Source organism: Ambystoma mexicanum, chromosome 2q, assembly GCF_040938575.1.
Source record: "Ambystoma mexicanum isolate Mex_15411 chromosome 2q, UKY_AmexF1_1, whole genome shotgun sequence".
In the NCBI taxonomy this organism is placed as follows: Eukaryota; Metazoa; Chordata; class Amphibia; order Caudata; family Ambystomatidae; genus Ambystoma; species Ambystoma mexicanum.
Genome location: NC_090924.1, coordinates 1,427,544,597 through 1,427,564,374, shown reverse-complemented (window position 1 = coordinate 1,427,564,374; position 19,778 = coordinate 1,427,544,597). Strand labels below are relative to the sequence as shown.

The window sequence follows — 19,778 nt, the reverse complement described above, 5'->3', positions numbered from 1 at the left end:
GGCTGAACTGGCAGTGCCCCTCGTAGAGTGGGCAATGCAGCAATCCAACAGTGGAGTTGTACACAAGTTAGGTGCACACAGCCGCATGAGAAACATGACGAGGAAATCCAATATGGCGGACAAGTGTAAAAAAAGGCTTGTGCCGTTCCACTGTGCCAAGTGTCATTTCCCGATTACCCACAGGTGAACCAAGTCTTCAATTCCTACTGAAACAAATCACACGCAACAGCAATCATCACACACGGGTGCAGACAATCTCCCATGGGACGGCCTTGCGGGAGGTGGTAGGGTTCAATAAAAGCTGAGGGCGTTCTGTGGGGTTCGGTGGGCGAGAGGAGGTAGAGATCGAGCAGTGTAGGTGGCAGAGATAGACAGAGGCCCGGAGTAGAGGGATAAAGGAAGCTGAGGTAAAGGCAAGGAGTAGAAAGACAGAGGTGTCTGAGGCATAGAGGAGATGGAAATAGGGTGAAGGAGAGGCAAGGTGGTGTAGAAGAAGAAAGGACTAATGGGTAAAAGAGGACAAGACTCAGTGCTGGGAGGGAGATGGAATAAGCAGGACAAGGGTTAGAGAAGACAGTCAATGACAGGAAAAGAAAAGGGAGATAAAAGTGTGTGGAGGAGACCAGAAGGTCTAGAAGGGAGACTGCTGGGAGGAGGTACTATAGAGAGATAGCGTGAAAGTGGCCAGAGACATTAAGGGAAGATGGGTGGATGGAAGGCAACAACATGAGGGGATTGGAGGTGGACATGAAGGAAAAGAGAAGACTGGGGAATGCCGGAACTGGTCTGAGGAATTAGTGAAACGGGTGGAAGTAAACACCAGGAGAAGATTGGTGGAGGTTTCCTGGAGAGAGAAGCGGCCAGAAGGACACATCAGAAACAGCTGGCAGAGGAATAAAGGAGAGAGGTGGCGTTAGAGAGAAACCATAGGGAGATGTTGGTGCATAGAGAGGAGAGAGAAAGGAGGATAGGAGGAAACCCTTGGGGAACATTGGAGGAGGTGTTAAAGTGAGACAGGAGGTGGAGGAGAAATATTGGAGGGAGGATGGAGGAGATATTGGAGCAAGGCCAGAGGCCAGAGAGTAACTTCAGAGGGGGAGGGTGGAAACTGGAAGGGAAAGTGGGAAGGTGGGCATACACAAATAGAAGGAGACTGGAGGAAATATAAGAGTGAGGAAGAAGGCTAGAGGAAATATAAGAGAGAGGAAGGAGGCCGGAGGAAATATAAGAGAGAGGAAGGAGGCTGGAGGAAATATAAGAGAGAGGAAGGAGGCCGGAGGAAATATAAGAGAGAGGAAGAAGGCTGGAGGAAATATAAGAGAGGGGAAGAAGGCTAGAGGAAATATAAGAGAGACGAAGGAGGCTGGAGGAAATATAAGAGAGAGGAAGGAGGCTGGAGGAAATATAAGAGAGGAAGGAGGCTGGAGGAAATATAAGAGAGAGGAAGAAGGCTGGAGGAAATATAAGAGAGGGGAAGAAGGCTGGACGAAATATAAGAGAGAGGAAGAAGGTTGGAGGAAATATAAGTGAGAGGAAGAAGGCTGGAGGAAATATAAGAGAGAGGAAGAAAGGTGGAGGAAATATAAGCGAGAGGAAGGAGGCTGGAGGGGGGAAATATAAGAGAGAGGAAGTAGGCTGGAAGAAATATAAGTGAGAGGAAGGAGGCCAGAGGAAATATAAGAGAGAGGAAGAAGGCTGGAGGAAATATAAGAGACAGGAAGAAAGGTGGAGGAAATATAAGCAAGAGGAAGGAGGCTGGAGGAAATAGAAGAGAGAGGAAGAAGGCTGGAGGAAATATAAGAGGGCGGAAGAAGGTGGGAGGAAATATAAGAGAGAGGAAGGAGGCTGGAAGAAATATAAGAGGGAGGAAATATAAGAGAGTGGAAGGAGGCTGGAGGAAATATAAGGGAGAGGAAGGAGGCTGGAGGAAATATAACAGAGAGGAAGAAGGCTGGAGGAAATATAAGAGGGCGGAAGAAGGTTGGAGGAAATATAACAGAGAGGAAGGAGGCTGGAGGATTATATGAGAGAGAGGACGGAGGCTGGAGGAAATATAGGAGAGTGGAAGATGTTTGGAGGAAATATAAGAGAGAGGAAGGAGGTTGGAGGAAATATAAGAGAGAGGAGGACATGTAAGAGACAGGAAGAAAGGTGGATTAAATATAATAGATATGAAGGAGGTTGAACGGCAACACGAGGAGGAGATGGCAGGATGTATAGGAGAAAGGAAAAAGTCTGGAAGGCGGTGACAGGAGGAGGCTAAGAGAAGTCCTAAAGGAGAGACCGCTTCCCGACACTACGTCCCAGCTCAACAAAATCCTTAATAATAATTAAAATAATAGTGCTTAAAGGACGGCAAGGTGCAGGCTTATGCATTTAACAATAAGGGTGGGCATGCAGAGTGCAGAGGAGGTGTATGAGAGAAGGCTGGCAGGAGAGGAGGTGATGGGTGGTACTAGGGGGATGCCCATAGGAACAGAAACATGGTACCCCACCAAAGTTAAAGGCAGATACGGGGTGGGTGTACCCCAGTACTTGATGGCACAGGTGGAGTATTACGTTCTGTGCTTCCTGGAGAGTGGTTGCACTCTCAGGAGCTGGCACAGCCTTACATGGAGTGTGGCGTCCAGTCTCTGAGGTGCTCAATTTTCCTTGTCCCCTGTGGGTGAACAGGGGGTCTCGCCAATCTAAGGTGCTCCCAAACCTACGAGAAGCCCCTTCTTGGACCAAATAGAGGAATGAGGCCGAAGGTCAAGGTACTTTATAAGATCAGAGAACTCTGAGGTAGCTTTCAATATGCTTTCACATATGGCGGGGGATAGATTATTCCTTATAATACAGGGCCACACACTCTCATCCCCTTTAACACATGGGGCCTCATTACGAGTTTGGCGGTAGCCATGGTGCTATTAGCTGCCTCCAAAGTTGTGTCCGGGTAGTCGGAATGGGGACTTACCGGGTCATTCCAACCTTGGAGGACCCGGTAAGTCTCCATTCTGAAAACCATTCCCCATTCCCATTGAGCCCCTACAGTGCTCAATGGGAATGGGGAAGGAGCTAATAACGGGCCGCAAATAGCAAATAGCGGGCCCGTTATTAGCTCCATGGCACCTTAACGGCTCCCGCTAAGGGCGGCTGGTAAAACCAGCCGGCCTTAATGGGACCCGCTAAGGGATCTCGGAATGTGGCGGTAGGGGGTTAACTGCCCCGGCCTCCTTACCGGTGCCGTTAACCCCTTACCGCCAGCCTCCTAATGAGATCCATGATGGTCTCTTGCTTAATCTAATGCAAGAGATCTTCCAGTTGTTAATGTATAGAATCAGTTTAGACTCTAATTGGATTAGAATAAAAACCACTAATATGCACCTTGTAATATGTTGCAGAAACATTTCTACACTGCTTAATAAAACACATCTTAAATATTTTGTGATTTAAAATAAGTGATACTATGCAGATACGTGTTTGTTCTCATGTGTTTAACTGCCGATGTGCAGAAAATAAACATGCTGTTATATACAGTCCCTTATCAATTCATGGTTGTAAAGTCTCCCAGAAAGCTACTTTATAAAAATGGAATCTAAATAGCTACATTTACTGCTGCAGTGACAGCTGGAATTCCGCTCAGTGCTGGCTCAAACAGCAGGCCTTGTGTCATCACAACTCAACTGTAATAACTGATTACAGAGCGGAAGTGATGTCATTTTCTTCTGACACACCAGTATTGAAGTGACATTAGCAAAACAGAAAGGTTACGGCTGGAAACTATGGGAATTTCTGTGTGCAACCTCCCCCCAGGCCACTCCTCTCCAGCCTGCCATGCAATTACAGACGGTGTTGGACCATATGCAAATCAGGCTTGGTCCCACCCCAAAACGGGCAGTCCAGCATAAACTGTTACATTACATAAGTTCCGCATGAGACCACAAGCAGCAGAAAACCTGTTTCAGCCTCATTTGGCCTCATCAGTGAGGAGCAGCTTGGGTCTCTAGGCCCAGCAGGCACAGGACCCACATCTGGGCATACCCGTCCCACTCGGGGGGACATTTGCAAAACAGAAAGATGAGGGCTGGAAGGTTTTCAATTAATCAAATCATGTACTGACTTTTTTAAGGATTATGAAATGTTGTGATGTAAATTTATCATGTGGCGCATCCTTCTTATTTTTTCTCTTCCTTTTTTTAAAAATCTTTGTCCTTTTGGTTTTGTCTTTTATATACTGCTTATCTTCATGGGTTGAACTGTATTTGGTAAAGGTTTGTTGCAAACTATATACCAACAAAATAAAACATTACAAAAAATAATCCAACACCTTCCATTTCTCCTGGCAACCCCCCAGACCCCCGTTTGTAACCTTTCATGGCATTCTTGATGGGTTAAACATTGCGGGTAAATACACCCAGCACCTAGGGGTAGTAGACTAATCAAGTCAAACAGAGGAAGAATGACCACGCCCGCTCTCCTGGAGCGAGAGGGCCATCTCAGCATCCTCTCATGCAGTCTTGATATGATATGATAGGTTATTTATACCCAGAGGTTTCTAAGCGCAGACCCGGGGTTTGAACTTGTGTTGCTCCATGTCATCTTGCTTCCAAGGCGAGCACGTTGCCACTGAGCTATCCTCCCGAGACAGAGGGAACGTGGTAGGGTCTCCTGGAGCTGTCGGGTGTTTAGTAGAGTAGCCAGTCGGCTCTAACCTCGAGTGGAGCTAAAGACTGTACACCAGAAATAAGTAGGACTGACACCAACAGGCCAGTTTCAGAGGTGTGCCCCAGAACTGCCACCCTGTCACATCTCTGCGGATTAAAGCCATCAGGTAAAGGGTACATCATAAGTGAACTATTGCAAACGCTGATAGGGCGGCTGTGAGTTACAACTAAGGACTATTGGTTTCCCAGTTATGTTACAGCCAATTGTCTCCAATGTCATCAATAGGTTTATGTTATTGATAATGGGTACTGATGTCATAACTAAAGCATCAGGCTACAGCCAATGCATTCAGATGTCATAGTTCTTGTTTTTGTGTTAAGGACTTTGGGTTCTGAAGTACTAACTCTCAAGTAATATGTTGTTGTCAATGGGTTTTCAAGTTATAGCTTGAGTATTATCTACCAGCCAATGGGTTGCATTGGCTGGTAGACAGTACTCGCATGCCAGCATTGTGTCAAAGTAGGTGGGTTTGCATGCCATGACTTAAGGATCATATTGTAACCAAAACATGCTCATGTGCTGAGAGTGGACACATGGTAACCGGCCTGTACATTGCTTACCTGTCTTTTGTGGTGTGAGATGTGGTGGCTGTATTGGTTTCTGTTGCTGGTGAGCCGCTGGTGTTCTTGCTGGTACTGGTAGCAGTTGCTCCGGTGTCTGCTGCTGGTAGACTATCCAAGGCTTGCTTAGTAGCGGCTGAGCTGGTTTCTGTGACTTCTGCCCCTGGTAGAGTCTTCCTGGTGGAGGAGGTGGTAGTACTGGTTTCTGTAACCGGTGGAGTCTCCTGATGCTTACTGGTATATGAGGTGGATGCACTGGTTTCTTTGTGTGCAGAACCTTCTGGGATTTCCCTTGTTACAGTGGTGGTCGTACTTGTGTTGGTCAACGGTGAGACCTCGTTCACCTTTGTGGTAGAAGAGAAGCTACTACTGGTTTTGTTTTCTGGTGAACTTTCATAACTCTTGCTTATTGAGTAGTTGGTGGTACTTGTTTCTCTTCCTGTTGACCCCTCTGTACTCTTCCTGGTTGAGGATGGACTTGAACTTTCATGGCTTTTCCTTGTGGAGTAGTTGGTTGTGCTGTCTTCTGTTCCCGGTGTTTCTGTGCTCTTCCTGGTGAAGGAGGGGCTTGAACTGTCATAGCTCTTCCTGGTTGAGTATGTGGTTGTGCTGTTCTCTGTTCCTGGGGATCCATCTGTAGTGTTCCTGGTGAAGGAGGGACTTGAACTATCATAGCTTTTTCTGGTTGAGTAGCTTGTTGTGCTGGTTTCTGTTCCTGGTGTTTCCACTGTGGTCTTCCTGGTGGAGGATGGACTTGAACTGTCATAGATTCTTCTGGTAGAGTAGCTGGTTGTGCTGGTTTCTATTCCTGGTGTTTCCACTATGGTCTTCCTGGTGGAGGATGGACTTGAACTGTCATAGCTCTTCCTGGTGGAGTAGGTTGTTGTGCTGGTTTCTATTCCTGGTGTTTCCATTGTGGTCTTCCTAGTGGAGGATGGACTTAAACTGTCATAGCTCTTCTTGCTGGAGTAGCTGGTTGTGCTGGTTTCTATTCCTGGTGTTTCCACTGTGGTCTTCCTGGTGAGGGAGGGACTTGAACTGTCATAGCTCTTCCTGGTAGAGTAGGTTGTGCTGGTTTCTATTCCTGGTGTTTCCACTGTGGTCTTCCTGGTGAGGGAGGGACTTGAACTGTCATAGCTCTTCCTGGTTGAGTAGCTGGTTGTGCTGGTTTCTAGTCCTGGTGTTTCCACTGTGGTCTTCCTGGCAGAGGATGGACTTGAACTATCATAGCTTTTTCTGGTGGAGTAGGTGGTTGTGCTGGTTTCTATTCCTGGTGTTTCCAGTGTGGTCTTCCTGGTGGTGGATGGACTTGAACTGTCGTAGCTCTTCCTGGTTGAGTAGTTGGTTGTGCTGGTGTCTATTCCTGGTGTTTCAACTGTGGTCTTCCTGGTAGAGGATGGACTTGAACTGTCATAGTTCTTCCTGGTTGAGTAGCTGGTTGTGCTGGTTTCTATTTCAGGTGTTTCCACAGCGGTCTTCCTAGTGGAGGATGGACTTGAACTGTCATAGCTCTTCCTGGTTGAGTAGCTGGTTGTGCTGGTTTCTATTCCTGGTGTTTCCACTGTGGTCTTCCTGGTGGAGGATGGACTTGAACTGTCATAGCTCTTCCTGGTTGAGTGGCTGGTTGTGCTAATCTCTTTTCCTGTTCCCTCTGCACTTGTCAGGGTGACAGAGGGACTTACACCAGAGGAGCCTGTTTTTGGTGAAGTATCATAGCTCTTTCTGGTTGTACTGGTTTCTGTTAAAGAGGCCCTGCCCTGGGATTTCTCTGTAATGGTTGTGCTTGTTGTATGGGTATCTGGTCCTGTCGTACTCTCATAGATATTTTTAGACGAGGAACTGGTTGGTCTGGCATTGGCTTCTGCTGAACTTCCATATGTATTCTTAGTGACTGAGGTGGTTGCACTTGTGCCTTTTACTGGTGAACCCTCGTAGGTTTTTCTAACTGTGGAGGTGGTTGTCTTCTGTGCTGCAGATGGATCGTCTACGGAGGTGTTGGTGATGGAAGTTGTTGCTGGTGAACTCGCGTACGTTGTTTTGGTTGTGGAGTCTGTTACTGTGATGTTTCTGCCCACTGGCGAGCTGTCATATGATTTTCTGCTGATGGGTGACCCTGCCTGTGTGTTGACTGCTGTTGAACTGTCATACGCCTTCAGGTTGGAGGAGGTAGCAGTGCTGTTTTCTATCCCTTGTGCATGCTCAAGGTTCTTCCTGCTGCTGGTAGTGCTTGTCTTGGTGCTGCTGATAGGCAAAGTGTCAGAGGTCTTCCTGGTGACAGAGGCAGTTGTCTTGTTGTCTGTGGGTGGGGAGTCCACAGTGGTCTTCCTGTCGGTAGCAGTGGTTGTGCCGGCACCGCTGTCGGAGGAGCTTTCGGGGGCCTTCCTGCCTTCATTGCTGTTGTAAACAGACCAGAGAAAACATACAGTTACTGTTGGGGTTTCACAAGCAGTATCAAGGGACATCCACCTGGGAACAAGAGTTATCATTAGGTGGATAATGGTTTTGGCAATATGTACTTGCAGAAATAACAATTGTTTTCCAACCTAAATAAAATCTTACATTCGCACCCGGCGAAGGGCACACAGCCAATCAGGCGGCTGGAACAGCATGCGAGATTACACAATCGCCGCCCGCTGTCCCAGTCAACCGAGGCCCTTCCCCAGGTGGTGTTTTTCTTTTCTTTTTTTAGTAAACATAGTTTTTTATATGGAAAATGAGCAGAGTAACCTTTTTTTTACAAGGTTTTCAGGATCGATTTGCATAGCTTTGGAATAAAGGGACAATTGACAGGAATACGGGGCTTGTGATCTGTACACAGGCGACAGCAGATAATGGAAAATGATTCTGTCTACAATACCAAAGAAACTGATAAATAATCAACTTAACACTTCACTTCATCAAGGACCATTTTAAGGGCTTTGAAGAAGACTTTTGCCAATGGCCAAGTTCCCAAATATTGATTCCTTGGTAGTACCAGGTGAGTGAATGCAGGGGCTTTCTCCAAAGCCCTCTGGCATGATGTGTCTTTTCTGTGTGTCACTGGTGCAGAGAGCAGCTATCCTCCAGGGACTAGTGCTGACCAGCCCAGGAACAGTGGCCCTAGTCTTGGCAGCCGTGCCCCTTTCCTTCAATTGCCCCCGGCATTCACTCTGAATCCAGGAAGACTGCATTGAACTATCCCAAGAATGGAGCTTGGAGCAGAGGCAGAGGCACCCAAGACGAGGATGCTCTGCACAAAGACTATGCCCAGGAAGATAAAATGTCACATTGTATGCTTCTCTCTTTGGTCCATTTCCATGTAGCTTTGAAATGCGAAGCAGGCTCCTGCGCTTCAAGGTTACTCCTTCAATTCTTTGGCCTACATACTTCGCATAAGCTGTCACTTGCAAGACTAGTCCTTTGAATCAAGTGTCCGTCATGATCTTGATAGACCTGACTGAGAGCTACCTATGGGACATTGGGTGAAGTTGAAGAGGCTTCCAATGGATATAGAGTCCATAGCTAGGGCATTGAGTAAGCTAACATTTTCTTTCCCTGGAAATCTGCAAATTTCTCCATTCCGGGAGATGGATTAGGCCAGATTTGTAAACAATATTAATTGGGATTTACAGAGTTTCAAACCACAATTTGTGAATTTTGGCATTTTTCAGAACTGTTGATTCATTTAAAAATGTTACTCTACATATTCTTTTCTATCCGTGAAGTTTGAGAACTGTATCAGAAGCTACTGAATTTTGGCAAGAAACTTTCAGATTTCAATCTTAAATTTATGATGGAAATGTACACCACTTTGAGGGCGTTTAATCGAATGTGATAGAGGTTGAAATCAGGTGGTACAATAGATTTTAAAAACTACATAAAAATTATAAAACAACAACAATGAATACAATCAAATATAAAAAAGCAAATACATTCTTTTGATTATTAAAAAGTAGATTTAACTAAAGTGATACACATTTAAAAAAAAAAGATTTTACAGCATTGTTTTTGAAAAACCTTAACAACATAAAATATCCAAAAGGTAGACCTCTCACTGAATAGGATATGTTAATCCATTTTATTAAATAAATTACGATTTATATATATTTTTTCAAAAACATTTATATATTCTCTCAGTATCTCTCAAATCTCAGGTATATAGTAACAAATATTCTCCATCCAGGGGAGGTCTTTTTGATTTGTGTGCAATGGCCATTTTAGTATTTTTGTCGTTTAATTTGTCATCATATGTTTGTATTTTTTTTTAAAAACACATTATATTGAACTTTCCGGTTAATGTATATGTTACTTAAGTTCTTAGATTTTTCATTGTGTACAATTTCAAATTATTTACAGCGGGACTTTCCCGCATATCTGTCTTCTGATACGATGTGATATGATGTGGCATTTTAACGCGCCTGTACACAAGTATTTCTAGGCGCGACTGTCTGTTAATCAGACATTTCTGAATTTTACTCTATTTTTTTAACAATACTTCAAGGTCTGTTCTTGTGCAACATAAATAACAAACGTGTTCACTTCCGATTCCTAATGATGAGCATCACCTGCTGAGACTGCCGTTGCTCCAGGTGCTGCTTTTGGAATGGCGGAGCCCGTTATCCCCAATCCCCTCTTCTTTAATTTCAACCCTGTAAGAAAATAAAGTAGAATTATACTCAGGAGGATAGCTCAGGGGCAAGGTGCTCACCTTGGAAACAAGACGACGCAGAGGAACACGGGTTCGATCCCCGCCTCAGCGCTTCAGAAACCTCTGGGTATTAAGCGTGTTATAAATAACCTATCATGTCATATCATATTTCATATTCATGTTTAATAGAATCTTACTTCTCGGGAGACCATCCCTCTGTGCATTCATTCTGCACAAGTAGTAATGTTGCTTCGGGTCAGGCTCCTGCACCGTGCGCAGTGCCGGGGAAAAGGAGCGCAGAGTGGTGGTGGCAGCTTGTTGCACAACTACACAGCCAAACAGTCCCCAGGATCAGGGCTCAGTCCTTATGGGGTAACAGCACTCCTCTAAGTTGGGCAAAGTCAGGATGCGTAGGGGCTAACTCAATGGCAGGAGTCTTACCGGTCGACACCCCATGCATGCAATGGTAAAGGTTTGGAAACAGAATTGTGACAGATAACATTGAGACTGCATTCAAGTCTATAGGGCATTGAAGGTGGGCATGAGGGGGTGAGACCGGTCTAAAAGGGAGACTCTACAAGGTAGGAGACTCAATCATTCTCTATGTCACCAATGAAACTGGCTAGGAGGGAGATCTTTCATCACAGATTCCAATCCATCATTGCCTATGGAGTGAGTGGTGATGGATAGGAGAGGGAGGTCCTTCCAGTGTCCTATCAGGCGCAGGGTTTCCTTCATAGCCCAGGGAGTGATGTGGCTAAGGGAGTGATGTGGTGAAGGGAGTGATGTGGATAAGGGAGTGATGTGGCTCAGAGAGTAATGTGGCTAAGGGAGTGATGTGGCTAAGGGAGTAATGTGGCTAAGGGAGTGATGTGGCTAAGAGAGTAATGTGGCTAAGGGAGTGATGTGGCTAAGGGAGTGATGTGGCTAAGGGAGTAATGTGGCTAAGGGAGTGATGTGGCTAAGGGAGTGATGTGGCTAAGGGAGTGATGTGGTGAAGGGAGTGATGTGGATAAGGGAGTGATGTGGCTAAGAGAGTAATGTGGCTAAGGGAGTGATGTGGCTAAGGGAGTGATGTGGCTAAGGGAGTAATGTGGCTAAGGGAGTGATGTGGATAAGGGAGTGATGTGGCTAAGGGAGTAATGTGGCCAAGGGAGTGATGTAGCTAAGAGAGTAATGTGGCTAAGGGAGTGATGTGGTTAAGGGAGTGGTGTGGCTAAGGGAGTGGTGTGGCTAAGGGAGTAATGTGGCTAACCTGGAGTGAACATTCACTACTCTTGGGAGGATAGCTCAGGGGCAATGTGCTCGCCTTGGAAGTAAGACAACACAGAGCAACACAGGTTCGATCCCCGGGTCTGCGCTTAGAAACCTCTGGATATTAAGCACGTTATAAATAACCTATCATATCATCATGTCATAAAAATGATGGAACATTAAGGCTGGTTAGGAGTCAGCGTATGGCACCGGTGAAACAGGATCATTCTCACTTATACTAAAAAATACTCGAGTGTCAAAGACAGCACTGAGTGCCCAGTGTCTACGTGTGCCAGGGTACTGGGCACAAGTCCCAAATAACTAAGTAAGGGGGATAATACGCAAAATGTGCGACAGCTTCAAAAGACGTGGCCTCCCGGGGCATCCCAGGGGATGTGATTTTACAGGTAGGCCAGGAACGTTGATGGATCTTTTTAAGTAAATGAGTGCCAGCAGCTAGCAATGGCGTCATTCACTGGTGGAAGTGCCACAGGCCCCAGGTTAATAAAGGGTTTTGTAACATATGGTCGAACAGCCAACATTCCGCCAAGCGTGACTGTCACCCCCTGATTATGTTTAGAGAGTGTAGATATGTGCTGTGTGTCTATAACTATGTGACCCCCATGTGTGTAGCAGTGGCATATCCCATTTGTTGTCGATCCTACAATTCTGAAGTAGCTCAAGTAATGCCAGTAATATTTGTTTGCATGTTATGAAAAAGGAGGAGTGTGGTGTGAGACCCTCCCTGGTGTGTTGCCCCTTTAAGGGAATGTGTCCCTCCCATGCCCATTGCCCTTTTCACATGGGCCATGACTGTGTCATAGCCCAAGCTAATAAAAGGAGCGCCTGCTGGCACGTGCAGCAGAACGGCTGCAGACTCCCAAAGAGGAACGACTCGTCTGTCTCTCATTTAAGCCTGCAGGCCCACACCGTGTGAGCACGGAACTGCAGGCTATGATGCTGTGGGGCCCTCGTGCCAGCAAGGTGGCAAGGGTCCGCATGGTCAGGGTATGGCCCGCCCTGTTCCCACAGAAGACTGGGTGTTCCCTGGCATCCCTCTAAGGTGCTGATGAGACATAGCACCCCTGGGGCCTGCTGGATGCCCATAGCAGCCCCCCCCACAACAGTTAAGGGATGTCATGAAGTATAAAAGGCCCAGGATCTTTTGTGATTATTAGTCTGCTATTCTATTACATTTTGCAGAGTTGATGTGTTGTAGTAGTGAGTTTCTAGCATGAAGGAGGGTCCTCAGTTCTAATCCCAGCTTCGTCTGCTACGTAATGGTGCGATCCTGGGGAAATGACCTTATCACCACAGAGTTGAGATTCTTTATCTATCAGATAACGGGGGCGCTTAAAAACTTTATAAAAATACAACACAGTACAATACACTACAATATGGTACAACAGAGCACACACAATAATGCGTTATTGGCAGGACTAAGAACACAGGCATTTCTACATTTTTGTATCCTATCTTTGTATGGCAATTGTATATGGTCTTTTTAGTTACTCAGGGTTTGGCTGCAAGTCTCTGGTCTTTCAGGGGTTCTATATTACGCCATGCCGCAGGTATTCTGCTACTTTTTCTGCTGTCTCAAGGTTCCCCCACTTTTCTCTTCATCGTCAGGGTTCGGGAAATATTTAATCTCTGTTGGAAGTTCCTTAGACTTTCATCACCACAGCACAGATCAAAGGGGTGCCTGAGGTCTTGCAATGTATATGTTTGTGTACAAGTGTGGGTTCTTGTCTACGGAGAAACCAGACTTTGACACAATCTGCAAAATCCATCACAATAATCAGAGAGACCGCTCGGTTGGTCTCCGGCTTAGTATCGCGCTCACAAATAATTGTAGACTGTGGGGCATTTTTAATGATATTTACGGGTCTATAACACCAGGTACAGCTCGAGGACGGGATCTATAAAGCTATTATGTCCCGCCTTTATGGTGAAGGGAAGGAGCAGATAAAAACAAGGCCAATCTGCCTGGAGTGGTTGCTGGGAGCTGGCTAGTTCTGAAGACTCTGAGCATGAGAATGAAGGCAGAAACAGCCAAAGCCTCAAGTCATATTTAGAAGCTGTCTACATTGGGCCTCATTCCGAATATGGTGGTAAGGGATAGCGGCCACCGGTAACGAGACCGGTGGCGGTAATCCCTTACCGCCATACTCCGAGTTCCCTTTGCGCCCTCGCCCTTAACGCCTGCTTTCAGCAGGTGTTAAAGTCGAGGGCGCAAAGGGGCCTCCAAGCCAATAACGGTGACCGTAATGAACGGTCACCGTTATTTGCATCTTCCCCATTCCCATTGAGCCCTATGGGGGCTCATTTGGGAATGGGGAAGAGCCTTGGTGAATGGGGAATTACCGCCCCGCCAACCTTGGAATGGGGCGGTAATTCCGCCATACACCAAGGCGCTGCCGGTCCGGGTACGGCGTCAACCAAGGCGTTAATAGCGCCATTGGTTAGCGCCGTACTCGGAATGAGGCCCATTGTCTCGGGAGGATAGCTCAGGGGCAACGTGCTGGCCTTGGAAGCAAGAGACACAGAGAAGCACAGGTTCAATCGCTGGTTCCACGCTTAAAAACCTCTGGGTATTAAGCGCGTTATAAATAACCTATCATATTTCTCTTGCAATTCACCTTTTTTGTTAATGTGACTATTGTGAACAATGAAAAGAGCAGAGTCCAACTTCCATTGCTCGCGCAAAAGGGTTTCTTGTTGAATCACTATCACACGCATGTTTCAAATTTAAAACTGTGGCCATGCTTATGTTCCCACAATGCTCTTTGCTTTTATGCAAATAGCAAACTTTGGTTTCCACAAAGAGATACTGTGTTGTCACCTGGCCTGGAGACACGCCCATCGGCCTCGCCAGCCCCAAGGTAGAGAGGGTTCCCAGCAGTGCCGGCCTTAGTGGCGGCAGTGCCCACAGGCAGAAAGAGAAAATGGTGGCACCCTCCTCTCCCCGCCCCTGGTCTGGTCAATGGTGCCGGGGGTTGGAGGCACCCAATTCTTTTTTTGGGTGGTGGGAGAAGACGTCCTTTTGAAATTAAATGCCGGTGCATTTAACAACAATAGAGTTCTGCGGCACCCTATTGCGATGATTACCTGCCCACTCCCGTGCCGCAGCAGGGGGTTAATCACTGGAATCGGGTGCTGATGCATACATCCACGCCGTATTCTAATGGAAAGCGCCCCCGTCCCGTGTCGGAGCAGGGAGGTATTTATCTCATTAGGGTGCTGCAGCACCCTATTGTTGTTGAAGGCGCCCGGTCCCGCGAGTGCATTTAATCTCAAAAGGGTGCCTTGTCCCACCGTGCCAGCTCAGGATAGCCCTTGTAAAGTTCCCCCGAGCTGGTGCCCCGGGGGGCTAATGGCGCCCCGGCAGGTCGCCCGGTGGCCCACCCCTAACGCCGACCCTGGTTCGCCCAGAGCACATTTTTCCCATTTCCAGCCCTGCCTCTCCATTTATGGACAACATTGACCAAATACGCTACTTTTCCGCTTTAGCAACATGTGTTCTGTTTAGTCAAGCCAATTAAACTTGATCTTAGTGTATTGTCATAGTCTCTCATGTTCTAGCGCCATCTAGTGGCCAATCACAGGAGTGTGGCTAGTTCTGCAGTTTAGCCTCTTCTGTCACATTCCATGATGTTTTTCTGACACCTAGTGGCCAATTGCTCACAGTACTCTTTTTAAGAACACTTGAGTCTTGATTTCATCCTCCAAGAGAGACAGTATGATATAGGGTGACCAGCTTTAAAAAGTAAAAAACCGGGAATTAGCAACTAACATAAAAGGAGGACTAACTTTTGAAAGTGGCTGTCAAGGCACTACACTTCAGTAGCGGTTGGAGTAGAAAGGGGTTTAAGTGTTACTGTTCAAATAACCACATATTATGATTAATTTATCACTAGCATTTCATCTGTGCGAGATTGTGCACTGATAGCTATGAAGGCCTACTACAGAAAACTGGGACCACTGCAGTGTCCAATGCGGGCACCATCCTGAGAAAGGGGGACAGAGAACCCAATACCGGGACAGTCCCAGCAAAACCGGGATGTCTGGTCACCCTGCATTATATTATGTTATTGTAAGTTATTTATAATGCGCCAACCTAAGCACCAGGCATCGTTAGGCAGAACAAAAACAGAAAAAATAGAACATAACAGTCCGATAAAATAAAATTCAACAAAACACAAAAAACCATTACGTTTTTCCTATATGAAAATAGTCGAATTAAACGGGGGACAAAAAGTCTTGACATTTTTACGAAATTGAAGCAAAAGCAACCTTAAAGCTATAGGCAAGGAATTCCATAAGTGCAGTGAGGGCGGGTTTTACATTTAGACACCTTGGGCTCTTTAAGACGAAGAGTATCTTGGCTATGGGTAGAACATTGGCCCCCAGGAATAAGCAACTTACCAGCCAGCTAATAATAATATATTCCTTATATATTTCTACACACCCATAGGTCTGAGAGCGCTGAAATAATGAGTGGTACTCAATTTATTGACCTAGGAAGGATGAAAGGCTGAGTTGATCGTGTCACGATTCGAACCTGCCACAGCATACAGATATCAGGGGCGAGTGCTTAGCTCACTGTGCTATCTGTCCAGGTATGTAGGGAGTTAGGGGTAAAACAACTGCTTTGTAAGAAATACATGCTGCTTTAAACAACTCCGGGAGTCTGTTCAGCCAAAATAGGCGAGACATGTGAAGCACGCCTTGTGGACTCCACTCTGGCAGCGGAATGGAGAACTGATTTCCATCCAGAAATACACACAGGGAGACGCCGATCAGACAGAACTACCACCATCGATGTGAGACATTGCCGGAGCCTGGATCAATGATAGGAAAAGTTCAGGAGGAATGAAGGGTTGAATTTTTGCGCAAGAGAGGCAGTTGCTAATTGAAGGCGTGAACTCTTTATTGTCAACACGATTCTTAAAACCCGAGCGATTGTACAGCCGACCATATATATATATATATATATATATATATATATATCGAAAAAAGGAAAACAGGGGAAAAAGCTAATCAAAGCTTTTTTAGGCAGCACTCTTCTCCCAAGTAAAAATGCACCAGATGCAAAAAAGGATCTCCATTACACGTCCTTTATTTTGCCAGAAAAACACGGTGGACAAGCAGTTTCAGGAGAGAACAAGCAATAATAATATATATATCACATTAATTTTTTATTAGGAACGTCTTGAACATAAGGTGCTGTATTTAGAACAAATTGCTGTGTGTGGTTAAATGCATTTTGCACAACATAACTGGATATTTGTTGCTCTCTTTTGTCATATTTACACTGCACACCTTTTCAGTGTCATGCACAGGAAGATAGCATGATTCTTACATAGCGCTTAGAGCCAGACTCCTCCAGCTTCTAATCGCTTGATTGGGGATTGAGCCCATTTTATACAGAATTGATCTGTTCTCACAGCGAGGGCCACGCCTTTCCCCAAATCACGCAAGTGTTTGGCCAAGTGCCAAAGCAGGGACTAGAACTCGGGGTCTCAATGCCAGCCGCTTAGCCACAAGATTACACTTCCTAGCACTTCCTAGCAACTGACGGGAAATGGTTGGATGCAGAACACTAAAGTATTTCCTGAACGAACTGTTAAGGTTGCAGAAAGTCAGAATGCCAAAGTTATAACTGCAAATGTATAAATCCACCCCTGCCCTCCCACATTAACTGAAAATATGCTGGACGAAGCAGGGGCCACAGCCTGGCCATGAGTACTATGCGCCAAGGCCTTAGCTAACTGCCAGTACAACAAAAGGAAGACCTGGGGGTCGTAAGTAGATGGCGCACTGGTTGATACCACAAAAATAAGGCGATATTTTGGCCTGCTGCATTGGCACCCTTCCACTGGTGCCCCCTAGTGAACACCAGGACAGGTAAGTAGAAAATAGAAAAAGGAAGGTAAGCACTGTGCGCAGATCCCAAAGTTTCTGATTAAAAGTCCATGAGACAATGTATTTGTTTGGCTTAGAATCCCAATTTAATTATTCTCAGCCGACACCTGTTTCGACCTATCCAGTTGTTATCAAGGCATAGGTACAGAGTCACGAAGAACACGTTTTCTCATGGACTTTTAATCAGAAACTTTGGGATCTGCGCACAGTGCTTACCTTCCTTTTTCTATTTTCTCCTTAGCTAACTGCCCCCAACCTGTACCGGTGGTAATGTAATTTAATTTGTCATTTTTTTAGCGTCTTTTCCCATTGGTATGACCTCAAAGCACTGTAGGTGAACACCCTATGGCAGTGGTCTTCAAAATGTTTAGGCCGAGGCCCCCCTGAGTGAAAGAAACACTTGCCCGGGGTCTCCCATACCCCACCCCTCTGAGTTACATAGATAGACTTTGGTTGTTGGGTGCATGGTGCCATGATATTGAAGGGATATTCTGTTGGGGACACTGTTAGGGATAATTCTCTGTTTAGGCTGAATTTCCTAACCTAGTGAGTCCCCCAGCAGCTTTGCTGGATTTCTGGAGTTTGTTTTTTTCTCCTGCCAAGAGTGAGACTCTTTTCCTCCCACTCTTGGACATGATTTATGGTGTTCCTTTGACTGTTAATGTGTTTTATGGGCTATGGGGTCCTTTACTCCATAGGGTCTCATGTGTTTCTACTATGTGTGTTAGACAGCACCCTCCGTGCAGTGACACAGGGGTGTCATAGTGACCCCCAAACATAGACTCCATACCCTGGGACTGACTACTGTCTCCCAGGGCATGTAAAGTCACCATTGGCTTTACTAGTCCCAAATTATGAACAGAAACCAGTACAAACCATCATATTGTGGACATACTGGTCGGGGCAATTCAATTGTCCCGGGGTCTGTTAGTGGAGGAGGCACGTCTCCGTCCCCCCTGATCGAGTTTTGGCTGGTGGCAGTGGATACTACTTTTTATATTCGACCGCGAATATATCCCTATGGGATTTTCCCATTGTTCGAGGCTACCAACTTTAATTATTTAATTCTCATAGCCTCGAACATACCACCGGTTTATTTTTTTAATATTAATTGGCTGGTTGGTATTTTTTGCCAGGTCTCGATTCTAAAATGGCGTTTGTGTTCTCTTCTGCGACTCCAACCCAAGTCGAGCCCTTTGTTCCACTTTTGGCGGGCTTCTCCACAGAAGCCTCCAAAAGTGGTGCCACTCTGTCTGGGTACCACAGGGGGCGTGGGAGGGGGTTTAGGCACCTTGGACTGAGTTACCTTGGTAACTCAAGTCGCACTCTTGTGTGATTGGCCCAACTTAGGATGTTGGATTGACAGCTAGGCTGGGTGAATGGGGGTGTGCTGCATAAAAGCAGGGCTTTGGGGACTGGAACTTCAGAAGTCGCCACAGGACCTGAGAATCCGATGAGGGAGAAGCTGAGCCGACCTGCTACGACGACACCACCGGTGGAGCCCTGCGGAACCGATTCACCACTTCCCAACGACAGAGAAGATCTCCCTGCTGGAGAGTCTTCTTCCCCTGACTGGTGGGCACAACCAGTTTACCTTCTTTTCCTCGCATCCCAGGACATCTTGTGGTCGAATTGCCCGTGCCAAGCACCCCGGCAACCGGATAGCCACTTCCCACTGGACCGCGAACAAAAGGACCGCTCCTTTTAACTGAGAACTCTGCGGCTGGTTTCTTCCCTGGCAGTGCAACGGACTCCTCTCTTCCTCCCCGACGAGATCCTCTCTTCCCCCGGACGAAGCACCGACTTGCATCCGCTGCCAGGAACAACTGCCCCCGCTGGAGTATTCTCACCACTTTAAGGTACCGTGTCCGCCAGGCCTCCCTTTCTAAAGATTGCTACAAGGTAATAATAATCCCTTAACCTTCTGGACTGGGCTGGCCGCCTTGACCATCTAACTGGTCCCTTTCTTTCGGTCCAACTCTTTCTGAACCTTTTCGAGACTTTTGTGCACTTTTCAACCGCGTGACCTTGGACACATTTCGTTCTGATCCTCTTAAAGTGGATCCGGATTTCTGAACTCTAACTTCACGGTTTGACTCTGCCTTCCTCTCTTGCTGTGTTCTTGTGAAAGTGTTGGGATCTGTTTCAATTTATACTCTGCTTTCTCTCCCTTTTAAACCGAATTATTAGAGTGCCATCTGCGTTAAGCACTCACCGCAGTCTGAAAATAAGTGGGGCTTTACTTAAGACTTGTCTAATATTCTTTTAAGGGAGTGCATATCTTTTAGTGACCGTGTTTTTGAACTGCTTAAAAATTAGTGCCTGTGTGTTTTATTAGATGTGGTTTTAAATAAATAATTATATCTCTTTTACACCAAGCTCTGGTCAGTGTTTGCTTGTTCTACTGTGTTCCTTTTGACCTATTGTGAATACTCTGTATACCGCCTAACTCTTCTTGAGGGAAGTCTGATTGCTCAGCCACAGCTACCAAGTGAATCTGTGTGGTACGGACTGCTACCAAGTGGGTTTACTGCCAAACACCTGTAGTCTTAAATCTTTTGCAGTGGTCCCAGAGGGAACTGCACAGGTTTCCGCCTAACACTGGTGTACAGCGGTGGGATTTGCATTGAGTATACACTTTAGAGTGCTTTTTGAACACTTTAGGACAACTAACCACAAAGTTTAGCACTAAAAAAAAGCTGATT

General features: G+C 46.2%; 1 protein-coding gene across 7 annotated transcripts in view; it reads right to left on the bottom strand.

Annotated features, from left to right (window-relative positions):
• Positions 1–19,778, bottom strand: part of LOC138570219 (uncharacterized) — a 464,546-nt gene that overhangs the window by 183,667 nt on the left and 261,101 nt on the right. For all 7 annotated transcript variants that reach the window (XM_069648951.1, XM_069648950.1, XM_069648949.1 and 4 more), the window contains exons 13-14: positions 9,812–9,895; positions 5,268–7,661 (exon numbers count right to left, since the gene is read on the bottom strand). In XM_069648951.1, the coding sequence (XP_069505052.1) occupies positions 5,268–7,661; positions 9,812–9,895 (2,478 nt within the window). The remainder of the gene's footprint in view (positions 1–5,267; positions 7,662–9,811; positions 9,896–19,778) is intronic.